This window comes from Silene latifolia, chromosome 3 (genome assembly GCF_048544455.1).
Source record: "Silene latifolia isolate original U9 population chromosome 3, ASM4854445v1, whole genome shotgun sequence".
Taxonomy (NCBI): Eukaryota; Viridiplantae; Streptophyta; class Magnoliopsida; order Caryophyllales; family Caryophyllaceae; genus Silene; species Silene latifolia.
In genome coordinates, this window is record NC_133528.1 from 26,496,808 (window position 1) to 26,520,019 (window position 23,212).

The window sequence follows — 23,212 nt, forward strand, 5'->3', positions numbered from 1 at the left end:
TAAAGATGATAGCATACATGCCCCCGACGGAAAGGGGGTATTCTCCAGTGAGACGGAGGTGGTGGAGTTTACTTGTTGTGCGCAGGTGACAAGGATTGTGCGTGCGCGAAAGGGTTTGGTAGGGTTTGCTGGTGGGGGTGGGTGTGAGAGGTGATAAGTCGCGGTGGGTTATTGGCGATAGGTGTTTTTGTTCATGTATTTAAGAAAAAGAGGAGAATGGAAAATTGATTGTAAAAATGAGAGGGGTAACAAAGTTAAATACGTATGTGAAAGAGTGAAATGCGTATGTGATAGAGTAATACCCAATTATTTTGGTGGTCGATGAAAAGTAAAGTTGCTTTAGGATATTCAAAATGAGACCATAATGTTAATTTGTTAAAAAAATATGGAGAAGAAATAGTTCAAGTGGTAAGAGCTCTCTTACTCCAACCGTGAGGTTAGAGTTCAATTCTTATCCGCGACATAGTCGCTCATTTTAACCAAAAAATTGGTAATTTGTTCCGAGCCAAAAATTGTGAATCTAATACTCCCTCCATTCAACTCTAAATGGTAGTATGTTTTTCTTTTGTACACTATTCACAACTCAAGTAAGAAGAATCTTTTCATTTCATCCTATATATAAGATAAAATATATTTATGTGAGATCTTGTTTTATTCGTAGTTAGTAGTACATTAAAAATATCAAATTTTTATAATTTTTAAAAATGTCAAATTTTATAATATTTTAAAAATGTGTAGCTAAAGATATTTATAATGTAAAACATGTGTTGGGAAACGTGAAAAAGGTAAGTATCATTTGGAGTTGAATGGAGGGAGTAATATTTTTATTGTCGAAACTATTGCATCAAAATAAGGCATATTGGCAGCATTTAATATGTTATCAACTCAATTCGTGATACTTGACAAATTTCTCGCCATATTGATCTTAAGGAAATATCCAACAATTATCAACTTCACCTGACTCGAAGTTCTGATTGTTTTGGCGATTGTTCGTGTATAGATGGTAAACAATGACACGACTCAAACACACGACAAGAACTTGACACAAAATTAATGGGTTTGGGTTGAGGTAATGACCCATTTATATGGTCGACATGAACACGACATGAGATTTAATCGGGTTATGTTTGGGTTGGGCTCTCAAAGCACGAACCCGACACGAATGACTCGTTTTCTAAATTAATTTTAATTTTCCTTGATCTTTCATCACATAAATATATTTGAACTTTCCGAATATTGACACGACACAAAAATACAATAAGAACTCGACATGAAAGAAACGGGTTAGGGATCTTGTTTATGTAAGTAGGTCGACACGAAATTTAATTTGGTCGGATTTGGATTGAAGGTTTCATGACCCTGTTATATGTGACACAAACAAGAACGCGACACGACCCGATCTGTTTGTCAGGTCTATTTTCGTGTATTATTGGTGACGTTATTGGCTATGTATAATACTTGATAAAACTTTCATAATCTTATGTTGGGCACTTTGAAAACGAGACGTGAAATAAATGAATATCTTCTAAAATATTTGCATTCCATTTTCTAAAATATTAAAAAGTCTAAGTAATCTACTCCGTATTGGATGAAATATAAATTTGGGTTTAAAACGGGTATCTTCATCTTAAATTTAAATTGATTCAAATAAGGTAGATAAGATAAATTGTCTACAAAATAACAAAACGCTAGTCTCACTATATCCATTTAAATATCATTTGATCCGCTTTAATTTTAAGACGGATATTAGCTATATTACCGTCACACCATCTTAAAAGAAACCAACTATATAACGAACTGAGTACGGCAATAGAGAACATAACAACCCCATTAATTCCAACTAACTAATTCCCTTTCCTCTCCTTCTCTCTTCTTTCTTATAACTAACTTTCCCGCCAACCACCATTACTGAAAACTCTCCAAGAAAACTCCATTAATTGCCATGTCGGAACCTTCAGAAGAAATCGCAAACGCCATGCCTGCCGTTCCTTCACAAGAAAATCCACAACCTGATCCTAATTACAACTTTTACCTTAAAATGAAACCTCTTCGCACATTGAGGCGTGCAATTGAAGCTCTTCTTGATCCTACTTTCAAAGACGACCATGGGTTCGGGATCGTTGGGGTCACTAATGAAAGTCTCGTAATTTCTGCTACGAACAAAGATAAGAATACTACTGCCGCTCTATTTCTGAAGTCTCCTGGTATGATCGAGTTTCGGAACAACGCACCGCCGCCACCATTACTAAGTGTTGAATTGTGGGCTCCTTTGGATTTAATTTCGCAGGGTCTTCCTTGTAATCTTGATGGTGACGACGATACTGTCATTATTTCCCATGTTCATGGAACTAATCGACTTTGCTTTGAGTTTGGTAAGTTCGTCTTCTATCAATTTTACGTTTATTCTTGTTTTCTTTGTTACGAGAGAGTTTGTCGATGTTGATCTGAAATAAATAAAGATTACGATTCAGAAAAAGAATGTTAATTTGTCGATACTCTGCTGTTAAGTTTGGTAAAAAAAATGTTAATTTGTCGATACTCTGCTATTAAGTTTGGTAAAAAAGAATGTTAATTTGTCGATACTCTGTTATTAAGTTTGGTAAGTTCGCCATCTATAAATTTCATGTTTACGGTTGTTTTCTTTGTTGAAAATTGAAGATTTTAAGTTTTTGATGTTGATCATGAGAAAGTTGGTCGATGTTGATCTGGAATAAATGAAGATTATGATGTTATAGATTAAGGAGTCACGGCTTGAGTCGTTTTGGGCGGTTGTTTGCTTGACTCGGTTTGAGAATCTTGAGACGATGTTATATTCTTAACAATTAGTAAAATAAGAACAGATGTTAATTTGTCGATATTCAGCTGTGTTGTCTCTTGATGATTTTCGACAATTAGGTTAGTAGTATGTATGTTGTTTACTGGTTTAATCAGATTAAAAACCGTGTGTTGTTTTCGGTCAGTTTGGGTCTACTTTGAGTTTTCCGGTTTAAGTTGAGGTTCGAGTTAGGTTTGGTGGAGTCAGTTTTCTGATCTGTAATTAGGTTATATTTTTTTTATTTTTTTGCTAATTTGGTTATGAGCAGGAACTGTACCACCTACTGGTTATTGGGTCCAAATCGTGGAAATTCATAATGCTACACTGTTTCCGTATTTGATGGTCCTCACTGCAACTACTGTACCTGTTAATGACATAAGGGAGATGATTGACTGTACGCTGCAGACCCGAGATCTAGGTAATTAATGATACGGGTATATATACCATGTTTGTTTTCATACTAATCACGTATTTGAAGTAAAAAAAATGGTGTCTTGATTTATTTTCCTGCGGTTGTTTACAGTTAAGATTGATTGGAAGCCAGACTTTGCATCGTTTGAGATTGGAAGCGACAACAAATGGGAGTACGACTATAGCCAGAATGAGGTAAACTACTACTTTGGAACATGACTTATACATTCATCCGAGATTGAGTAATAACTAATAAGGGAAGATTGGAAATTTGAACAGGTTAGAGAACCAACGAGGTTGAAAAACGGGGATATCTATCAGGCAGAGTTCGATTGGGTTTATACAAGCTTGATGAAGAAGGTGTGTTTACTAAGCGATAAAGTTGGTGTGCTCTTCCTGGCAGTTCCGGAGCAGCACGTCTTGTTTAAGTTCCACATGGGAGAAATAGCTGATTTCAAGTTAATAAAGAAGGCTGTTTTGGAGGTCCGTGACATGAACACACAAGCTGGGGATGCATGACTTGAAGATGTATTACTCTTGATACCGTCTCTATTTCCTAGCTGCACGCACTGAATCGACTCAGAACTAACACTCGTGTTACTACTCAGACACTACTCATAATTACTAGTTGTTTGCTTATGCTGCTGCTTTTTTAATCTTCACTTCATTTTTCTGTAATCATACTTGCATAAAACTCTCTTGATATACACTGCCTGCTGACTTTGAGCTAGATTGATGGCAATGGATCGATATACTCCGTAATATCTAGTTTTAGATGATTCAGATGATGCTTTCAGTATTGCTAAAGCTTGCAAAAATTAATAGTCGATCAACTGTAAAAACGCTTACATTATAATATCGGTCAATTCAGATAAAAATTCGTAAAAAATCTTATGAGAAAAGACATTGATCTTTGTTTGTACAATTGTACCTCTTGGAAGTTGGAAACCAACTCGAACAATGTTCTTCTCTGAGAATATCAATACCAATAAATGAATAATATAAGGCTTCATGAGAGATTGAGAGCCATAGACAGTTTTACATAATAGTTATTAAGATTTTATACGGAGTACTTGTTATTTTTTTCCGTTACTGTGTAACAGTTTCAGTTGAATGGGAGGAAGGCTTTGCAACATTTGAGATTGGAAGCGAGAAAAAATGGGAGTATGACTTTCTCTTTCTCAATATCCGTTTTTTACATGTTTAAATGTTTTTCGACCGAGACTAGTTTGTCGCATACCGGTAGCCTCACATAACCATCGCTGGTTCTCAAAATTTGCATGATCGCTTTATCTGACTTTAGGAACCGTCCGTGTGTTTTATAAACATTTATGTTCCAAGATTCTAGGATTCCGAATACCATGTATTATACACTTCAATTTGAGCCGTTCGGAAGGTCGTACCTAGTCAAATTTCTTTTTTTTTTCCCCTGGTTTTTCTACCACATAACAGGAGTTGCTTCAGGACTTATCTTATTCGATTTCAGCTCCCAAATAACAAGTATTTACTTTTTTTTCACGATTATGCGATTTTCGGTCAAGGCTGCTTTATTGCATACCGGTCTCCTCAAATAACCATCATTGCACCCCTAAATTTGTGTGGCCTCTTTATCTGCCTCGAGGAACTTTCCGTTGAATTTCCAAACATTTTTTTCAGGATCCCGAAATCTCTAAAAACGGGTGTATTATACACTTCGACCTGAGCCATTTGAAAGGTCATACTGGATTATGTTTTGTTCTCCCTGTTTTTCTACCACATGTCAGGAGTCGGGAATTTCCCTATTCGATTATCCGAGTTTCAGCCAAGGGTGGTTTATCACATGCCATCACAGTCAAATGTCACCAAATGCTCATCAAAATTTGTGACGAGGATTTAAATACTGCAAATGCACGGTGTTGTTGTAGCACTTAGGGATCGATTCACGGGGAGCTAGTGTGCAATACTAGACTATTTTAGTGATTGTGTTTAGCTAAATCGATAAGAGTTGGTTTTTTTAACTAATTAACTAAACTAATTAATATGAAATGCAAACTAATTTAGATATGGAATATGAGCAAGTGAATGTTTAAGGTTGTAATTCAATAAGATGTAGAGCCAAGGACTCGATTTCCTACCAATAATTTGCATTTGTCTGCAAATATTAAGGCTACAAAAGCAGCCCGCTGGTCAAAGTCTGCAAATATTACCATCCCAGAACACATGTTGCGTCCCTTGGAAGAGGCGCAACTATTCCTGCGTCTGTTCTTGAGTTGAGCTATGGCTGTGAAGTCAGAACCGCTATCTGTTAATGTTCGTTGGCATGTTTACGATTAATTATTGATATTAGACTCAAGTGGAAGTGACTTAGCATATTAATTACATCTGTAACCGTCATAAAAACGATAAACACAGATTAAAACGAATGAAAACGAGTTAGAACAAATTGGATTTATTACGATGTCGGAAATACAAAAGGAACGAACTTGAAAATCAAAAAGAACTCGATAAACTCAAAACCAAATAAAGGAAAACATGTACAAAAGACGGATCCCAGAAACTTGATATGGACAAATCGAGCTTCTAAAATCCGGGTTTGATTTGATGACGAAAACCCGCAAATATCGAGTTATAAGGGATTTAAGTCGAAAATAAAACGTTGTAATTGAAAAGGAATATTAAAACATGACTTATGTACTGAAGAATGAAAGAAATAAGAAAAATAAGACGAAAAAGGAACGAAACAACAGAAACCCGAGGAAGAAGAAGAAGAGCAGGAGCAGCGGCAGCCTCTGGAAGAGGCGTGAAGATACGCGACCCTTCAAGAGGCCTTGTTCTTTCTTTGCGTTTCTTCTCGACGTCGGTATCTCACATTGTAAAAACGATTTTTATAAAAAGGTTTTTTAAGTCAGTTTTAAATATACTTTTGACGTAAACCTTACATTAATTGGTACAAGAATAAAATACAATAAATAAAAATGGGATTTACACCCCAGACTTACATGTTTGACGAAACGAGATTGACTAAGTTAACGTTAGTGATTGCTCGACTCGAATGTATATAGAAAGTGCCTTTGTTGGAGGATTTTAGATTAATTGATTGATGTGTAGTGGTCAAATTGGTCGGTCATGCAACGTGACTGGTACTTAGAATTATCTGAGCTTACGTGGTCGATTGATCAAGCACGTAGACGTCAAAAGCTTAGAGCAAGGTCTAGAATGCAAAGAGAAAAGAGAAGGGCGGACACTCGCGTGAAAAATATGGAGACCGAAGGTCTCTATTTATACAAAAAAATGTGAAGAGTTTTGGAATGACACAAACTTTGGAAAGAAATCACGGAAATATTCCGTAAACAGCAAAAACGAGCTGGAGAAGAGGCGCAGCAGCTGCTGCGGTCCTTCTAAGAGGCGCAGCACCTGCTGCATCATTTCCCCAGAGGTTTCCTCCTGCGGAAGAAAGATTTCCGCGTTTCTATTATGGAATTGTGGTAGATCTGTACTTCCTTATTCCGTAAAATATGATATATGGAAGATATTTTACAAAAAGATATAAAATTTAATTTAGGAATAAATATCTAGAATATTCTAGAACATTCCGACTCGGCATTTTAAACGGTTTCTTAGAAAATGAAGTAGTTTTTGACCCGGACTCCAAATGAACTCCTAGGTAGCACGGACACTCCTCCTAATCGGCGTTGCCGTGTCGGACACCCGTATCGGACACACGTCAAAACGTGTCGGACACTTGTAAAGCCGTGTCTAACTTTCATCTTTTATTTGGGCACGTGTCCGACACGTGTCCATAGTATTTGGACACACCTTCAAACGGAATCAAGTTGAATTTAAGGTAAATGGCGTGAATTGTTATATGGTTGAATTTGGTGGGGAAATAAGTTGAATTGGGGGTAAATGATGTTCTTTAAACTAGTAATGAGATGTCGAAATAGATTGAGTGTGTGTTTGGCCTAGCTTGAAAAAGTGTTTTTGACCTCAAAAACACTTTTTGGCCAAACATACTATTTTCTAAAAGTTAAAAAAAAATCTCAAAAGCTAAAATTCCATATTTTTGCCCATAGAAATAGAAGCAGCAATTTGTTGCTTCTGCTTTTAAAAAACGCTTTTGAAAAATTAAACTTGAAAAGCAAAAACTCATTTTTGAGAATCGAGGCCAAACATGCTCTGATTATAAGATGTTTTTTGTTTTGGAAATGAGAATGAGTTATAACTAACGTCAAGTTTTACCTTAACTTATTTAAATTTAATATTCAATACTTTTTCAAAAATAAATTCGCATATAAATAACTCTAATTACTGTCAAAACGATCGTATCGGTGCGTAGATGACGACCAAGGGGTAGACACAAATGTTTGAGCTATCACTTGACGATAAACTTACGGACTGTCATAAATCGTTCCGCGTACCAAACATGCGGCCCAATCATTACTGGGTGGTTTGCGGAAGGTCTTGAAATGAGGTATCTACAACTCGACAATATTAGGAAACTGAATAATCACGAGACACAATAAACTATACACGAAATAATACTATACCATATTACATATTATTTCCGTAACAGTATTACAGTTCTATCCGGCTCAAATTCGGACTAACCGAAATGGTACATTGACTGACAAACATATACTTCATGAAAAATGGTGGGTTTGGAAATTAATGACCAAGTAACTGTTCAGTTTATTTGGACTCCCAAAACTAACGCATTCCGTCTGGCGTTGCATCAGTGGGTTTGCAGTTTGCAACAAACATTAAGAATCTTTAGGGAAGGAACCTTAAAATAGGCAGAGTATGCTCACACGCAATGACGAAATCGAATCATAAGTTGAGAGTTTGAGTCTACTTTTGGTGTATGGTCTGCTTCAGTCAATTCATATGTGCAAGATGAACAGGGATCGTACTTTGCTTATCACCCATTTCCTTTATGCAATCATCAATCAATAATAGTACTTCCTCCATTCAACTCCACTCTACCTATTTCTATTTTCTACACTATTCACAAATACACATTAAATTTCGATTTTCTCTCGATATATAAGTGAAAATACATTCATGTGGGATCTTATTTGATTCGTCTTTACGAGTACATTACAAATATCTAATTTTTATAATTTTTGCAAATACGTAGCTAACGATATTTACCGTGTAAAACACACGTTGACAAACGTGAAAAAGCAAAGTGGTAGAGTGGAGTTGAATGGAGGAAGTACTAACGTTTTTGTATCCCTCAGTTTTGAGGATCTAATGTGACACTTACTCCATGGTCGATATTATTGTTTCTTCCTTTTAACTTTTTTTTTTAGTTGAATTTTATTGAGTTGGTATTTGCATACTTGATTTTATACTTCTATCGATCCTTAGGAATTCCCCACCTTTTAATTTGTGAAAACTATTTTAAATAAATGGAATATGTAATCTATATATATATATAAAAGAGAGTTTTTCCGAGCGATCTGAGAGCGTCCACATCATCAAAAATCAATTTAGGAAAGTATAATTTTTGATGTAAAAAATATAGTGGAGAATCTTTTAATTATTGTAATATGTATATTTCCTAAATTATATTCAAGTGATATTTCTAATTTTTATATCAAACTTTTACATTTCACTCGGCAAAAAAATATCGTTAAAAAAATTATGAAAATAATATAATTAGATTTGCGGTAAAAAATGCTATCATTAGAGTATAGATTTCATATTATTTGCACATATTTTTTTTTTTTTTGACAGCAGTAAAGAAAGTGTTCTTACAAAGTAACTACCCGACTCTCGGAGTCGGATCAATTACTACATTATTAGGAAAAGCAAATAAATTACAGGTGGGGTTGACAGTCAAAATAGGCTTCTTAGCGGGACGATCAGAGCTAGCCAATTGCGCGAACATTTCTTTTCTCTTCTTTAACAACTGAGCCTCAGAAGAGTACCTCCAACAAGACACACTTACGCCACGAGGACGTAGAAATTTATGGGAGAGAGATCTACTTTTTGAGAAACTTTTTGAGAAAGTAGACAAATTGTGTCTTGGAGGTTCATCTCCTTTGCTTTGATTCCTCTTGAACGTGGTGATTCTCCGTCTCTCTTGCACATGATGAGTAGAGGGGTACCTGCAAAACAGAGGAGTAACAGGGGCACCTGGAGGCTTCTCAAACGAGAGAATCTTACACTTCTTAGGACGAGCTGAAAAGATAAACGACTGATGGTCATTAGAATCATCCTGAGCTTGGGGGACATGAGTACCGGAAGGAGGAAAATTGTCACAAACTGAAGAAGCGCAAGACGTCCCGGTCCCAGTAGAGGACGAGCTCAAACTTACGCTAGGACTATCAGATTCCACCTTGATAATATCGGAGGGGGTAATGTTTTCCTTCATTGCCCCCATCATCTTAGACTTCCCCTTTTTGGAACCGCTCCTCTTTTTCTTCTTCCTCTTCTTCTTCTGGTGACATTGTTCTTTTATAAAGTCTATCTCCTTAGTAATCTCACCCTTAAGGATTCGAATTGTTAAAGTTGACAAATCACGTTTACGGTAAAAGCTTACCGTTCTCCCTTCCAGCAACTTTTTATAAGCATTTGATGGGATCCTTAAGGTAGAACTACCACCTCCCTTTTTGGAAAACTCAAGCACTGATTTTTTAGCACCAATACTTTGAACCTCCGTCTCTTCCATATTCACACACGAGTATCCCTTATACTCACCTCACTTTGTTCATCCATCACCTCTGTAACCACGCTTTCACCCCTATCATTTATACTCACATCAGGTGCCAAAGCATGAAAAGACTTCTTGTTGTTCTCCTCCACGCAATCTTCATTTGCAACTTCCAAAGACTCTTTTTCCATTTCCCTTTATGAGAAGATGACCTTTTACCACCTCTAATTCCCTTAACACATCCTTATTATTTGGTTCCACCATTAAAGCATTAACCAAATCCAATTCAGCTTTCGAAAATCTTTTCAACTTCATATAAGCAATTGCCCGACGAAAAAGTGCCTTAACATTACGAGGGAATGTGTTCAAAATCATGGAGCATAAACCCGAGGCAGCTCTGTATTCCTCAAGTTTCAGAGCACATGCAGCCATATTAGACATAAGAGAAACAAGAAGGTCAGATACCGATTGAATATCTTCACCTCCAATATCTCCCAAACTCAAACTAAGTAATTTACAAGCTTCATCATAACACTCCGCGGCACTATCAAAATCATTTTTCCTAAAAAGACTGTTCCCCTTATCTTTAAGGTCTTTTACCTCCGCTAAAAATAACGGAGCTGACCCCTGCAAATCCATAAAGTCGCCTAACATCCTATCCCCATTATTCTCCATAAACCCATCGACATGGCACTAGCAAAAGTTTCAAGAAACTTTTGATAAATATTAGCGGAAGACATAGCTACACAATTCGGAAGAAGGTATAAAACAAACCACAACATCGAAACGACTCGGAAAAACCGAGAAAACGGAAGGCATCAAGACACCACAAAGATCACCACAAAGATCGAACCTACTCATAAACCAGAGAAGGGAGAATCCCCTCGACCAATAACAAAGCTCAGCAAACAAACAAAAGCCAAAACCCAGAAAAAACAGTCACGAAACAAAACCCAAGGACGACGATCGGAGGAGATGGCGTCCCCGGTGACTAAACAGTCACGAACTAAACAATAACAGCGAGCAAACAGTCGATTACACGAAGGCGAAAACGGAATCAAACCCGAACCCTAAAAAGACAAACACGATTGATTGAAGAAAATAAACACAAAATGAACAGCTAATACGAACAACTCACCGGGTGACAGTGAGGGGAAGGAGAAGCAAACGTAAGAAGGAGTCTCGCCGGCGACTCAGAGAGGCGACCGGAGAAGCCGCCGGCGAGGGGAGGTTGAAGTTTTGGGGTTTTTTAATTTGGGGGTTTTTGGGGTATTCTCTCTCTTCGCGTGTTAAGATGCCGATATTATTTGCACATATTAAAACTTCTTAGTATGTAAAATTGTGTAATTTTTAGTATGTTTTGTCCCACATTGGAAAATAACGTAGGTGTGGTGAATATACTACATATAAATAGTAGAATTGTCCCACATCGAAAGATTAGTATAGTGATGTGATCCTATGATTATAAATAGGAGACATATTTGAAACTTATGTTTCCACCCAATATTTTCTGAGTCTCATAAATATTGTTTTAAAGAGCTCTTAAGATTTTCTATCATTATCTACTACGATAGGATATAAAAAATAATGGAGCATTAATAAGCATCTGAAAATCAAATACCCTAGATAGCAAAAGATTTCCCATATTATTACAAGTCGATTTCCATAGCATACTGAAGCATTAATAAGCATATGAGATTATGTAAGTAATACACATATTAAAGCAATTGGAGCAATACAAATGTGATAATAATCTATCAAATGCAAACTTATGCACATACACACATGCCACCCTTGAAGTGGATGAAAAAATCTCAGCATCCAAACCACAACTCAAACACCCAAAAAATTGTGTGAATTAAGTCAAATACGCACAAAAAAATTGATTTGATGAGCACATCATTACAGCCATAAAAAGACTAAAAAATCACGCGAAAACAACTGCTTATCAATTGTGTGAAGGGTAATTAACATGAATAATAAAATAGGGGAAAAAATCAGGAAGAAATCGAGTAAATTACCAGTTGCGAAATTGCCAAAAATCAGAAAAAATGCAAAGCAAACAAGCCATGTACCAACAAATAATGGAGATGACAAATTTCGAACAATTAAACTGCGAAGAAACTATGATATTCAACAAATTAAAAAAATTATGAAAATAATATAATTAGATTTGTGGTAAAAATGTTATCATTAGAGTATAGATTTCATATTATTTGCACATATTAAAACTTCTTAGTATGTAAAATTGTGTAATTTTTAGTATGTTTTGTCCCACATTGGAAAATAACGTAGGTGTGGTGAATATACTACATATAAATAGTAGAATTGTTCCACATCGAAAGATTAGTATAATGATGTGATCCTATGATTATAAATAGGAGGCATATTTGAAACTTATGTTTCCACCCAATATTTTCTGAGTCTCATAAATATTGTTTTAAAGAGCTCTTAAAATTTTCTATCATTATCTACTACGATATGATATAAAAAATAAAGTGGAAATCGTTGGGAACTACCCGGGAAAAAGTTAATGGTTGTCTATGTACGATGTAGAATTCCATATCTAATGATCGAGACTAAGTGGTTTTACCTTTAAAGAAAAATAATGTAGGCATGATAAACATACTACGTCTAAATAATTAAATTATGTATCTCAAAAATAATGTAGGCATGATAAACATACTACGTCTAAATAATTAAATTATGTATCTCACATCGAAAGAATAGTATACGATAGCGTGATTCTATAAATATAAATAGGAGGCATCCTTGAAACTTAGGTATTAACCTAAAATTTTTTGATATAAAAGATATGTACTTTTTAGTATGTTATATGTCCCATATTGAAAAATAATGTAGGTGTGACGAATATATTATGTATAAATAACAGAACTGTCCCATATATATACATTTTCTGTATTATATTAAAGTGATGTTTATAATTTTGATATAAAAACTTTATATTTCATTTGACAAAAAAGTATCGTATGAAAATTATATAATTAGACTGTGACAAAAAAATGTTATCATTAGAGTGTAGATTGTATTGTATTTTCTCATTATTAAATCGGGTTGATGTCAAAGTAGGTACGAAAAAAAATGGTGTATTAAGTATGTTATTTGTCCTACATTGAAAAGTAACTAGTATTGGTGCCCGGCTTCGCCCGAGCTACCTCTACTTACCATTAAATTTTTTTTCATTAAATAAAATTACTTCAAGTTGCATAACCCATAAATTTATTATTAATATATTTTTCTATGACATATCCAAAAATTACGATGAAATAAATTTTGAGACAAATTCATTACTCCCACAATTAATATTTTACTCTTATTAATGAAACAATAGTAATAACATTTCACTACTTGCCCCTAATCATTGTTACTTTTACTACCCCGCCGTAATTATTGTTACTGTCACTATTGCCGCATTAATATTGATAATTTCACTACTCCCGCGTAATTATTGTTACTTTCACTATTGCCGCATTAATATTGATTATTTCACTACTCCCGTTGTTTCTACCACTTTCACTAATCTCGCTGATAATATTGTTACTTTTACTATTCAAATGAGTGATTACTATCATATAACTATATCTAATGTTACTACAATTCTTTTCTTTCTTGTGAAATTACTTTTACTACTTAGACATGCAATTTTAAGAGGATTATATATTTATATAAATATATTACATATATGCATTAAATCAAATCGAAAAAATTATGCAATATTATATATTATGGAATCTAACTTTAATTATTTATAACCTACTTATATTATATTTTTGTATGTTAATTAATTAACATCTCTATACATCTAATAAACTATAAAGTTTAATAAAATTGCATACATTTTAAATTTAATACGGAGTATATAATTTTATGATAATAATAATTAATACCATAAGTGACCATGTTTATACTAATTAATTATTTTATATCAAGGAAATTGACCATCTTATAGTCTTTTATAAATATTTAGGAAAATTACCAAGCATCTCCTTTCTTTTAGTCTCCTTAAAATTGACCATCTTAATTAATTATTTTATTTTAAGGAAATTGACCATATTTTAGTCTCTTACAAATGTTTAGGAAAATTACCAAGCTTCTATATAATTTAATTTTAACCCAAACTATATAATATTTGCATTGAGATCCCTTCATCGGGTCCATCCACTAGTAGAAAAAACCCCTATCGTGTCGCCGCTATCGTGGCGGTTCTAATAGGAAACGACATAAAAGGAAAAAAAAAGGGCGGGAACGAAATTTTTATGCTATAGTAAGTCTATTGTGGCGGTTTTAATAAAGAACCGTCACGATAAAATAAATTATTTGTGTCAGTTTTAAGTCAAAACCGCCACCATAGATCATTTGTGGCGGTTATTCATACAACCGACATTAATAATGACACTAAAGATAGTGATAAATAACAACGCTTCTTTATCAAAAACCGCCACCAAAAAATTTTGTATCGGTTTTAACTACAATAGACATATTAATCGACATAAAAAAAGACTGCGCCTATCAAGTAAACAACTGATTATACTCCGTATTATTCTGCGCGCCCCTCTTCCGTCTTCACAATTCACATACCCTAATCCCCAAACCCCCCACGATCCCCTCCTAATCAGTCACGATCCCATGAATTCAACAACCGCCAAACTTGCAATTGCATCTCGCCGCCTGAGTTTCCCCCGCCTTTGTTCCCTCCTCTTTGCTCACGACGAGTCTGCCATCCATTTCTCTACTCCCGACGCATCGAGTCAGAGCTACAACATCAAAGGTTCGTCTTACTACTTGTTGACTATAACATCTATAAGTTTTGTTTGTTGCTTTTATATACTATCAATTTCAGTCATAAGTAGTCCGTTTAGATATTCATCTCATACCGATTTCCCTAATTTTAAGATACTGCAGTACAATAATTGAATTTTTTTGAACCAATTTGTTGCTATTTGACTAGTTACGCCGATTTTGGTGAACCCTTTTGTTTCCTAACATCATCAATCGATTTTGGTGACTGTCAAATTACCTGCTATTTGGTCCGGGTTTTGAAAGCACACGACAAATTTTGTGTCCTTGTAAAGCCTGAATATTGAAATTATGAAACTGAAAATGTAAACTTTGCAGGTTGCCTGGCGATTTTGAATGTGTCTCTTGTGTGCCTCTGCCTTAATCAATGAAGTATGACAAGCATTTCATAAAGGTAATGTTACCCTTGTCTGTATCATTATCTACCCCTGTTGTGTTGAGCTTCTGAGTGAGTCTCCAACAAATTATGCTCAAGTCAACCTTTAGATCATATCTTATGTGCATTCACGACAGAATTATGCCAGCTGCTAATTTTGTTGGACATTCTCAATTTATCTGAATTTATCAGGCTAAAAAGTCACCCTTTAGATTGAGTATGCTTGGTTTGGTCATTATTAAGTCATGTCAATTGTGTGTTGTGTTGTGTTGTGTTATGTTGTGTTGTGTTGTGTTGTGTTGTGTTGTGTTGTGTTGTGTTGTGTTGTGTTGTGTTGTGTTGTGTTGTGTTGTGTTGTGTTGTGTTGTGTTGTGTTGTGTTGTGTTGTGTTGTGTTGTGTCATGTGCATTCGCGACAGAAATTATCCCAGCTAATATCATGTCAATCGAACTAGTCTGTTTTAAATCCCGGACCAAATAGCAGGTAATTGTTGTTTGTACTGCAGTATCTTAAAATTCGACAGATTTTTCCTAACAAATGATTTTTTCTTTAAGCCACCACAATCTCAATGATCAAAATATTGAGATTTAGGTTTGTTGTTTGTAGTTGAGATTAATCATTTGTTGGTAATGGTGTGGAGTCTGCGGACATATTTTGATCATTATTTGCTTGATTATGTGATACTGTCTGTGGTTAAAATACAATGGACATTTTCCTGATTGCAGCATTGTTAAAGTCTCAAATAAGATTGTTGATCGGAAGCTATTTATGATAGAATACTACCAGCCCCGACATCAACTACCACCTTTCCATTAAAATATACATGATTCTCCATCAAAGCCGCTTAATAGGTACCTGTAGAAAAAAAAAATACAGAGTTCAGTGATCATAGTTTCAGTTTGACAGAATTTTCCATAATTTTGCAATTGATAGTTTGATACAGAATGTGTTTACATCCATCTAATAGGTTGTGGAATGACTGGTGGCATTTATCTCAGTTATTAAAGTAAATAGTCAGAAATAGATTTTTCTACAGAAATTACTTTAAAAAAAACATATTTATAAACTCCTCCCTCCGTCCCAATCATTTTTTACCTTTTTATCCCTCGTGAGAAGTATTTTAATCAAAGGTAACAAATGAATGGGAGGGAGGGAGGAGATACAATAACAATGCTATTAGTCAGAAAATAATGAGCAACATGAAAACTCGATAGATCTAAAAACCGACGTATATATCTAAAAACTTGTTGGCGCAAAACATTCAGTAACTCGGCGCTTCATTTTTTCATTAAAAAAAATTGATAATTGATAATCACTAATTCACTACATATTTTCCACCGCTTCATATTTACCAGTTTCCCCGCTCCATCCTCACTGCTCCTTCCTCATCACCGCTCCTCTATCTGGAACTCGCCGCTATCACTGCTCCTCTATTACCATGGCCATTATTTTCTAACTCTAGGTACCGTCTTTATCTTTCCGCTTTTCGTTTGGATTTTATAGGGTCATTATCCCTGTTTTTCGTTTGGATTTTGTCTTTCTGCTCCTCTAACTCTAGTGCAATTGATGGGTTTCAATTTTTCAGTTTGGGTTTCTTTATCTTATTCATGATTATTCATGCTTTTTGTTTTGTTTAATTTGCCCCATATTGTGTATTTGTTTCAATTATTATTATTATTACCATTCTCCTAGTTGATTGTTTGAATCCCTAATTTTTCATTTCATTTTCCCATTTTGTTTGGATTTTGATTGTTTCAGTTGATTCTCAATTTACTCCATGCAATGATACAATTGTTTTCATGATACTTGAATTAATGTGTGAAGCCAGGCCATACAAGTCTAGCAAAGTGTTCGGTTATAATAGATGATATTTGGAGCAAGGAGATTTGGGAGGATCTAAATGTGTTGTGTTTAGAACAATTTCATTTAGTTGATTATTGTGTTGGGTGCTTTTGCTGATTCAGTTTTTGTTTCACCACTGCTGAGTTTTACATACATATTTTCTCATAAAAGGTGGGATGTTATCCTGGAAGCTTGTAACAAAGTTGAAATATGTGATTCCGCTTACTGAACCCTTTATGTTTTGATTTGATTATGAGGCAGTCATGACACAAAGTTGGAATCTTTTAAAAATCAGCGAGTCTCTTTTGTGACAGATATATTCGTGACAAGATTGTAATAGGTCAAGTATATAATAATTTCATGGATTTGCTAGTTTCTTTAATTGATTTTAATCCCTTGGTAATTCAAGAAGGCGTATTCCATTTAAGAGTTCAGTTTGCTAAATAATTTTATGCATTGCCAGTTTTTGATCATCCACTTGACATCCTTCAACTACACTCAGAAATGGTCACCTCCTCTTTCCTTGATCTTTGTGTCAAAAGTAAAGGTAATCAAAACTCAACGGTTTGACATTGTAAATGTATCACTCTAAGAATGATCATTACAGTTATTTTCTATTGTTGTGAAAGGGCGAGGATTAAGTCGTGAGTAATGACCAATCGAGGGTCGTCCAACTATCATGGCAGCCAAGGTCAGGTATCTTAACGAAATCTTTTTTAATAACTCTCTACAAGATCCTTTTAATCTGTTGTGAACTAATGCTGTTTTACATGCCTACATATGCTAGCCAATGTCTGACGTTTATTCATTGTGACAACAGTGACAGGGTATTTGTTTAAAGTGGTTTTGTATCTGACGAGGAGTGTGACCATCTTATCTCTTTGGTAATCATTCTATGTGTATTATTCCCATATGAGCGAGATTTGCTTGAGTTGGTTGTCTCTAATGTGTTTTCTATCATGTCTACAGGGCAAGGGGAAAGACAAACTCTGTAGTCAGTGATGCCCAAGGGGTGATTGCAAGATCATTAACTGATGTGGATGCGAAAGTAAGTTCTCTTGTTTTGTAAATGAAATACACATTTGTTTGTTACAACCTGAGTAACCTTAGAGGACCAAAAAGTGAATAAAAATATTTAGGTAGACCGAAGATCGGACCTAAAAACTTCGGTCATAAACGGAACAAAAATCAAAACTTTTTCAGCTATACTCAACGGATTGATAGTTCATTATTTTTAGTGTTTTAGGTTGATTTTATGTAAAATTATACAGTTGATTTAATAACGTTTAGGTTTGTTTTTCTTACTATTGGTTTGTTAAATGTATTATCGCAGATTTAACAGTGTTGATTGAGGAGATGAATAATGTTAAAGAGGTGTGAGCTACCAAAGGTTTAGAGAACACGTAATGTTTATTAGTTTAGTAACTAAGACGTATGTAAATATTTATACACTTGGATGTATAATTTTTTAACATCGGCATTATTGTTGTGTCTGATGATATGCAAGCTTGCTGGTTGGCATTCTTTTGTATGTATTATTTGTTCATTCGATATTTGGATTGTCAAATTTATAGGACATTGTTGTCAAAATTTAGGTAGCAAATATTTTTTTTTTAATTTTTTTTTTTATCTATGGTGGCAGTTCTTAAGTTAGGAACGCCACAATTGATTTACCTATTATGGCGGTTCTTATGCTAGAAACGCCACTATAAGTTTGCCTTTAGTGACGGTTGTTTACCTACAACCGACATTAGGTAACCCTATAGTGGCGGTTGCACACTCACAACCGACACCATAGCTTACCCTATGGTGGCGGTTTTAGACTCACAACCGACACCATAGGTTACCCTATAGTGGCGGTTTTGGACTTACAAGCGACGTCATAGCTTACCCTAAGGTGGCGGTTTTACAACCGACACAAAAAATATATGACCCCAGCAATCACGTCGCTAGGAAACCGCCATTAATACCCTATTAGAACAGCCATTGTAGGGTATAATTCCACTAGTGATCACACGGTGCTAGTGATTTAAAACTATATAATATAATTAATTTGTACAACTTTCTTTAATTACATTAAAGTCCCTTGGTTTCTGGATTTAATATATAGTATTGATGTAAGTGTGGTGAATATACTATGTATAAATATTAGAATTGTCCCACATCGAAAGATTACCATAAGACAGGGTGATCTTATGATTATAAATAGAAGTCATAACTCAAAATCTTTTGATTCTTTTAAGTATTGTCTGAGAGAGCTCTTAAAAGAGTTTGTATTACTGTCTCTACAATAATGATTTCTAACCTAAGTTAATCTTTGGAAAATCTTTTAGTTATTATAATATATACTCTGTATTTCTTATTTTATATAAAAAAATTTACATTTCATTTGGCAAAATAATGTCGGTAAAAAAATTACTTTCTCCATTCAACTCCACTCTACCTATTTGTATTTTGAACAAATATTAAGAAGGGTGGGGTTGAGTGGAAAATATTGTAAATAAATAATGGGGTATAATGTAATTAAGTGGGGTATGAGTAGAAAAGGGTGGAGTTTGATGTAGAAGCAGTGGGGTATGAGTGACAAATATTGTAAATAAGTAATGGGGTATGAGGACAAAATGGTCATTTGGCATTCCTTTTTAGGAAATAGGTAGAGTGGAGTTGAATGGATGAAAAAGGAAAGATGGTAGAGTGGAGTTGAATGGAGGAAGTATGAAAATAATATTATTAGATTCATGATAAGAAATGCTAACATTAGAGTATATATAGATTTCATATAATTTGCACATATTAAAGATGGTGTATTTCATTATATGTTATATGTCCCACATTGAAAAACAATATAGGTGTGATAAATATACTACATATAAAAAATAGAATTTTCCCACATCGAAATATAGTATAAGGTGGGTGATTCAATGATTATAAATAGGAGGCATCCTTGGAACTTAGGCATCAAACCAAAATTTTTTAGTCTCTTAAGTATTGTCTTAGAGAGCACTTAAAATTTTATATCATTATATTTTCTACCTATAGATTTTATATGTCCCACATTGAAAAATAATATAGGGGTGGTAAATATACTACGTTTAAATAATATAATTAGAATTGTGTTAAAAAAAATTCTATCTAAATAATATAATTAGAATTGTGTTAAAAAAAAATCTATCATTAGAGTATAGGTTCATATCATTTACACATATTTTAATTATGATAAAAAAAAATAGAAACAAAACGTATGAATATTAATAGATAATATAGTATTTGCTTATTATTAAATCGGGTTAGATGTCGAATTAGGTTAAAAAAATATGGTGTACTTTTAAATATGTTATTTGTCAATTGAGCATGCCATGCTATTTGTATTTTTTTATTTAGGTATTAAATGTTAGTTTATTAAATAAAATATGGATTTAGGAATTAGATGATGAAGTGTTTGTGTAATAGATAATAAAAAAAAGGTTTCACAAGTCATAGGAGTAATGGCGTTATGACGGAAGTTGTCAAATGGTATTCTGGGAAAGTAAAAGGTGAATACAGGGGTACCATTTGTAGAAACTTAAAATTAGGCGTACCATGTGTAATCTATCAAAGTTCAAGATTACCATGAGAAATTTCCAATATTATAATGATATAGTTAATTAAATTTTTATTTAAAAGAGAGAGATATTCGTACCAATAAAACAATAAAAGGGGTATTATTTTTATATTGTTATTTTATTGTCACGCCATCAAACTTAACGTCCATTTAACAGCCTTTACATTAAGGGGTACCATGGGCAAAAAAAAGGAACCTCAAGGGTACCATAGGCAGATTCTTAAAAGTAGGGGTAACATGGAAAATTTGACAAAATTAAGGGGTACCACGGGAAATTTCTGTATCTCAATTATGATAAAAAGAAATTGAAGTAAAACAACGTACAAATATTAATGGAGAGTACTTGATCATATTATTAAATTTAAATATAACTATTAGATATAATGAGTAGCAATTGTCTGTATTCGGTATTCGGGATCTGGTTGGATGTCGAACTAAGTGCAAAAAAGATGGTGTAATTTTGAGTATGTTGTTTGTCACACATTGAAAAACAATGCAGGTTTGATGAATATATTACTTCTAAATAGTAAAATTGTCCCACATCAGAAAAATAATTCAAGTTTGGTGAATATATTACTTATAAATAGTAGAATTGTCCCACATCGAAAGATTAGTATAAGGTGGGGTGATTATGTGATTATAAATAAGAGTTAACCCACATATATATTAATCTTTTTTTTAAAGAGATATTTTAATAATATGAAAACAAATCATTAGACATAAAATGTAAACATTAAAATCTTATAACGTTTTTTTTGCATTATAAATAAGTTAATTACCCCGTTGCAACGCACGGGCATTCAAACTAGTTTCTAAGAATTGGAAGTAATATGCTCATTTATTTAGAAGGATTATTTCATATGAATAAATCAAATTATGGACGTCCTTTTTATATTACTCTAAACTTTAATATTTAATCCTTCTTATCCTCCTTCATTCCCAAATCAGACTTAGCTAATTTTTTCAATGGCTATATTAGGTAACCTATATAACTTGTTTACTTAACCTTTAAGTACTTCATTGTCTTTCTTCTTTATTTCATCATCTCTATTGTGCGGAAGCGTGAATATCTTATGTTGGGCTTCTGCTGCACATGTGTCCATTTGTCCATAATAGTACGATATTTTCCGTTTTGAGTCAAGCCCTCACGGATTTACTCTTGGACTCATTCCCAGAAGGCCTTGTACTATTATATTCTCTGGACATTTATAACGATGATTTTTCACATTTGCACTATTGATGTGGGATATGGGTTTGCATCATGACAATCCTCGCCTCAAACTAGGGACCATCATTTTAACTCGGACCTTGACCTTCGTGAAGAACTCTACACGCACTCTACAACCCCAACTTCTAGAATCCGAAACATCACAAAGTCTCGATAACCTCCCATTAGCCGACACACCATGCTACCACGAGCCATGTCTTGTACAACATGTCACCGCCTGGTCAAGTGAGTGCCCCCACATGCTCCTGAACTTGCATGTCCATGTACCCTTCGTGGGAATTTTCTACACATGCATATACCTTGTACCGGGTTTGCCACTTTAGAAGTCCTTGAACACAAACGGTCTCCGGCATCCAACCTGGAAAGGACCCACCGTGGCACCCAACCTGATAAGGGTCCACCTGATCAACAGTTCTAGTACACAAATGGTCTTGTCCCACAAGACCTATGACGTCTTTCATCCATTTAGCCTTGGACTGGGCGCTTAAGGACTCACCCGAGCTAGGAGTTCCATGCCTTACAGTGTACGCCACCTTAAGTCTTGACTCAATGCTTCACCAACGTACGACCCATGGACTTGAGATTTGTAAACAGTATACCATGGACTTGAGATTTGTAAACAGTATACCACTTGTTGTGCGGAAGCGTCGATATCTTCTGTTGGGCTTCTGCTGCATCTGTGTCCACAACCCTACCCAAGCCCTCACGGATTTACTCTTGGGCTCCTTCCCAAAAGGCCTCGTACTATTATATTCTCTGGACACTTATGAAGATGATTTTTCACCTTTACACTATTGATGTGGGATATGGGTTTGAACCCTAAGATTCTCCTTCCTAAATTACCCGATATAGACGGTAAAAAAACTAACTAAGTCTGATTTGAGAAGCGAGAGGATATGAAGGATTAATTTGCGTTATATTAAATTTGGAGTAATATAAAAATAGCGCTCATAGTTTGGATATGAAATAATCCCATTTAAGTAGAATTTTTTTTTTTTTTTTTTTTTTTTTTGACAGCAGTAAAGAAAATGTTCTTACAAAGTATCTACCCGACTCTCGGAGTCGGATTTATTACTACATTATTAGGAAAAGCAAATAAATTACACATGGGGTTGACCACCAATAAAGGCTTCTTAGCGGGACGATCAGAGCTGGCCAATTGAGCGAACAATTTTTTTCTCTTCTTTAAAAACTGAGCCTCCGAGGAGTACCAAGACACACTTACGCCACGAGGACGTAGAAATTTATGGGAGAGAGGTCTACTTTTTGAGAAAGTAGATAAATTGTGTCTTGGAGGTTCCTCCCCTTTGCTTTGATTCCTCTTGGCCGTGGTGATTCTCCGTCTCTCGTGCACATAATGAGTAGAGGGGTACCTGCAAAACAGAGGAGTAAAAGGGGCGCCTGATGGCTTCTCAACTGAGAGAATCTTACACTTCTTAGGGCGAGCAACAAAGACGAAAGGCTGATGCTCATTAGAATCATCC

General features: G+C 34.7%; 2 protein-coding genes and 2 long non-coding RNA genes across 7 annotated transcripts; 3 read left to right on the forward strand and 1 right to left on the reverse strand.

The window, feature by feature from the left end:
• The first annotated feature begins 1,818 nt into the window (after positions 1-1,818).
• LOC141646005 (uncharacterized) lies at positions 1,819-3,956 on the forward strand. Its single transcript, XM_074454128.1, has 4 exons — positions 1,819-2,372; positions 3,084-3,233; positions 3,339-3,421; positions 3,506-3,956. Exons 1-4 carry the CDS (start codon positions 1,943-1,945, stop codon positions 3,743-3,745), a joined length of 903 nt encoding a protein of 300 aa, XP_074310229.1. The 5' UTR covers positions 1,819-1,942; the 3' UTR covers positions 3,746-3,956.
• Positions 3,957-10,022: 6,066 nt separating this feature from the next.
• On the reverse strand, positions 10,023-10,538 carry LOC141648869 (70 kDa peptidyl-prolyl isomerase-like). The gene has a single exon (XM_074457578.1). The coding sequence runs from the start codon at positions 10,536-10,538 to the stop codon at positions 10,023-10,025; it is 516 nt and encodes a 171-aa protein (XP_074313679.1).
• A 3,863-nt stretch (positions 10,539-14,401) lies between these two features.
• On the forward strand, positions 14,402-17,514 carry LOC141646006 (uncharacterized). Its single transcript, XR_012545266.1, has 4 exons — positions 14,402-14,652; positions 15,000-15,075; positions 16,413-16,519; positions 17,363-17,514. It is a non-coding gene; the product is annotated as an uncharacterized LOC141646006 (long non-coding RNA).
• A 38-nt stretch (positions 17,515-17,552) lies between these two features.
• LOC141646007 (uncharacterized) lies at positions 17,553-18,473 on the forward strand. Of its 4 annotated transcripts, none has more exons than XR_012545268.1 (4): positions 17,553-17,595; positions 17,720-17,783; positions 17,869-17,947; positions 18,233-18,473. It is a non-coding gene; the product is annotated as an uncharacterized LOC141646007 (long non-coding RNA). The 4 variants fall into 4 exon arrangements; XR_012545269.1 differs by having other exon boundaries at positions 17,726-17,783; XR_012545267.1 differs by having other exon boundaries at positions 17,553-17,590.
• The last annotated feature ends 4,739 nt before the right edge of the window (positions 18,474-23,212 follow it).

Bases quoted from the DNA above. Each gene is read 5' to 3' on its own strand.
- LOC141646005 (XM_074454128.1), top strand. From the start codon at position 1,943: ATGTCGGAACCTTCAGAAGAAATCGCAAACGCCATGCCTGCCGTTCCT. The intron at 2,373-3,083 runs GTAAGTTCGTCT...GGTTATGAGCAG, and splicing joins TCGACTTTGCTTTGAGTTTG to GAACTGTACCACCTACTGGT. The intron at 3,422-3,505 runs GTAAACTACTAC...AAATTTGAACAG, and splicing joins ACGACTATAGCCAGAATGAG to GTTAGAGAACCAACGAGGTT.
- LOC141648869 (XM_074457578.1), bottom strand. From the start codon at position 10,538: ATGGAGAATAATGGGGATAGGATGTTAGGCGACTTTATGGATTTGCAG.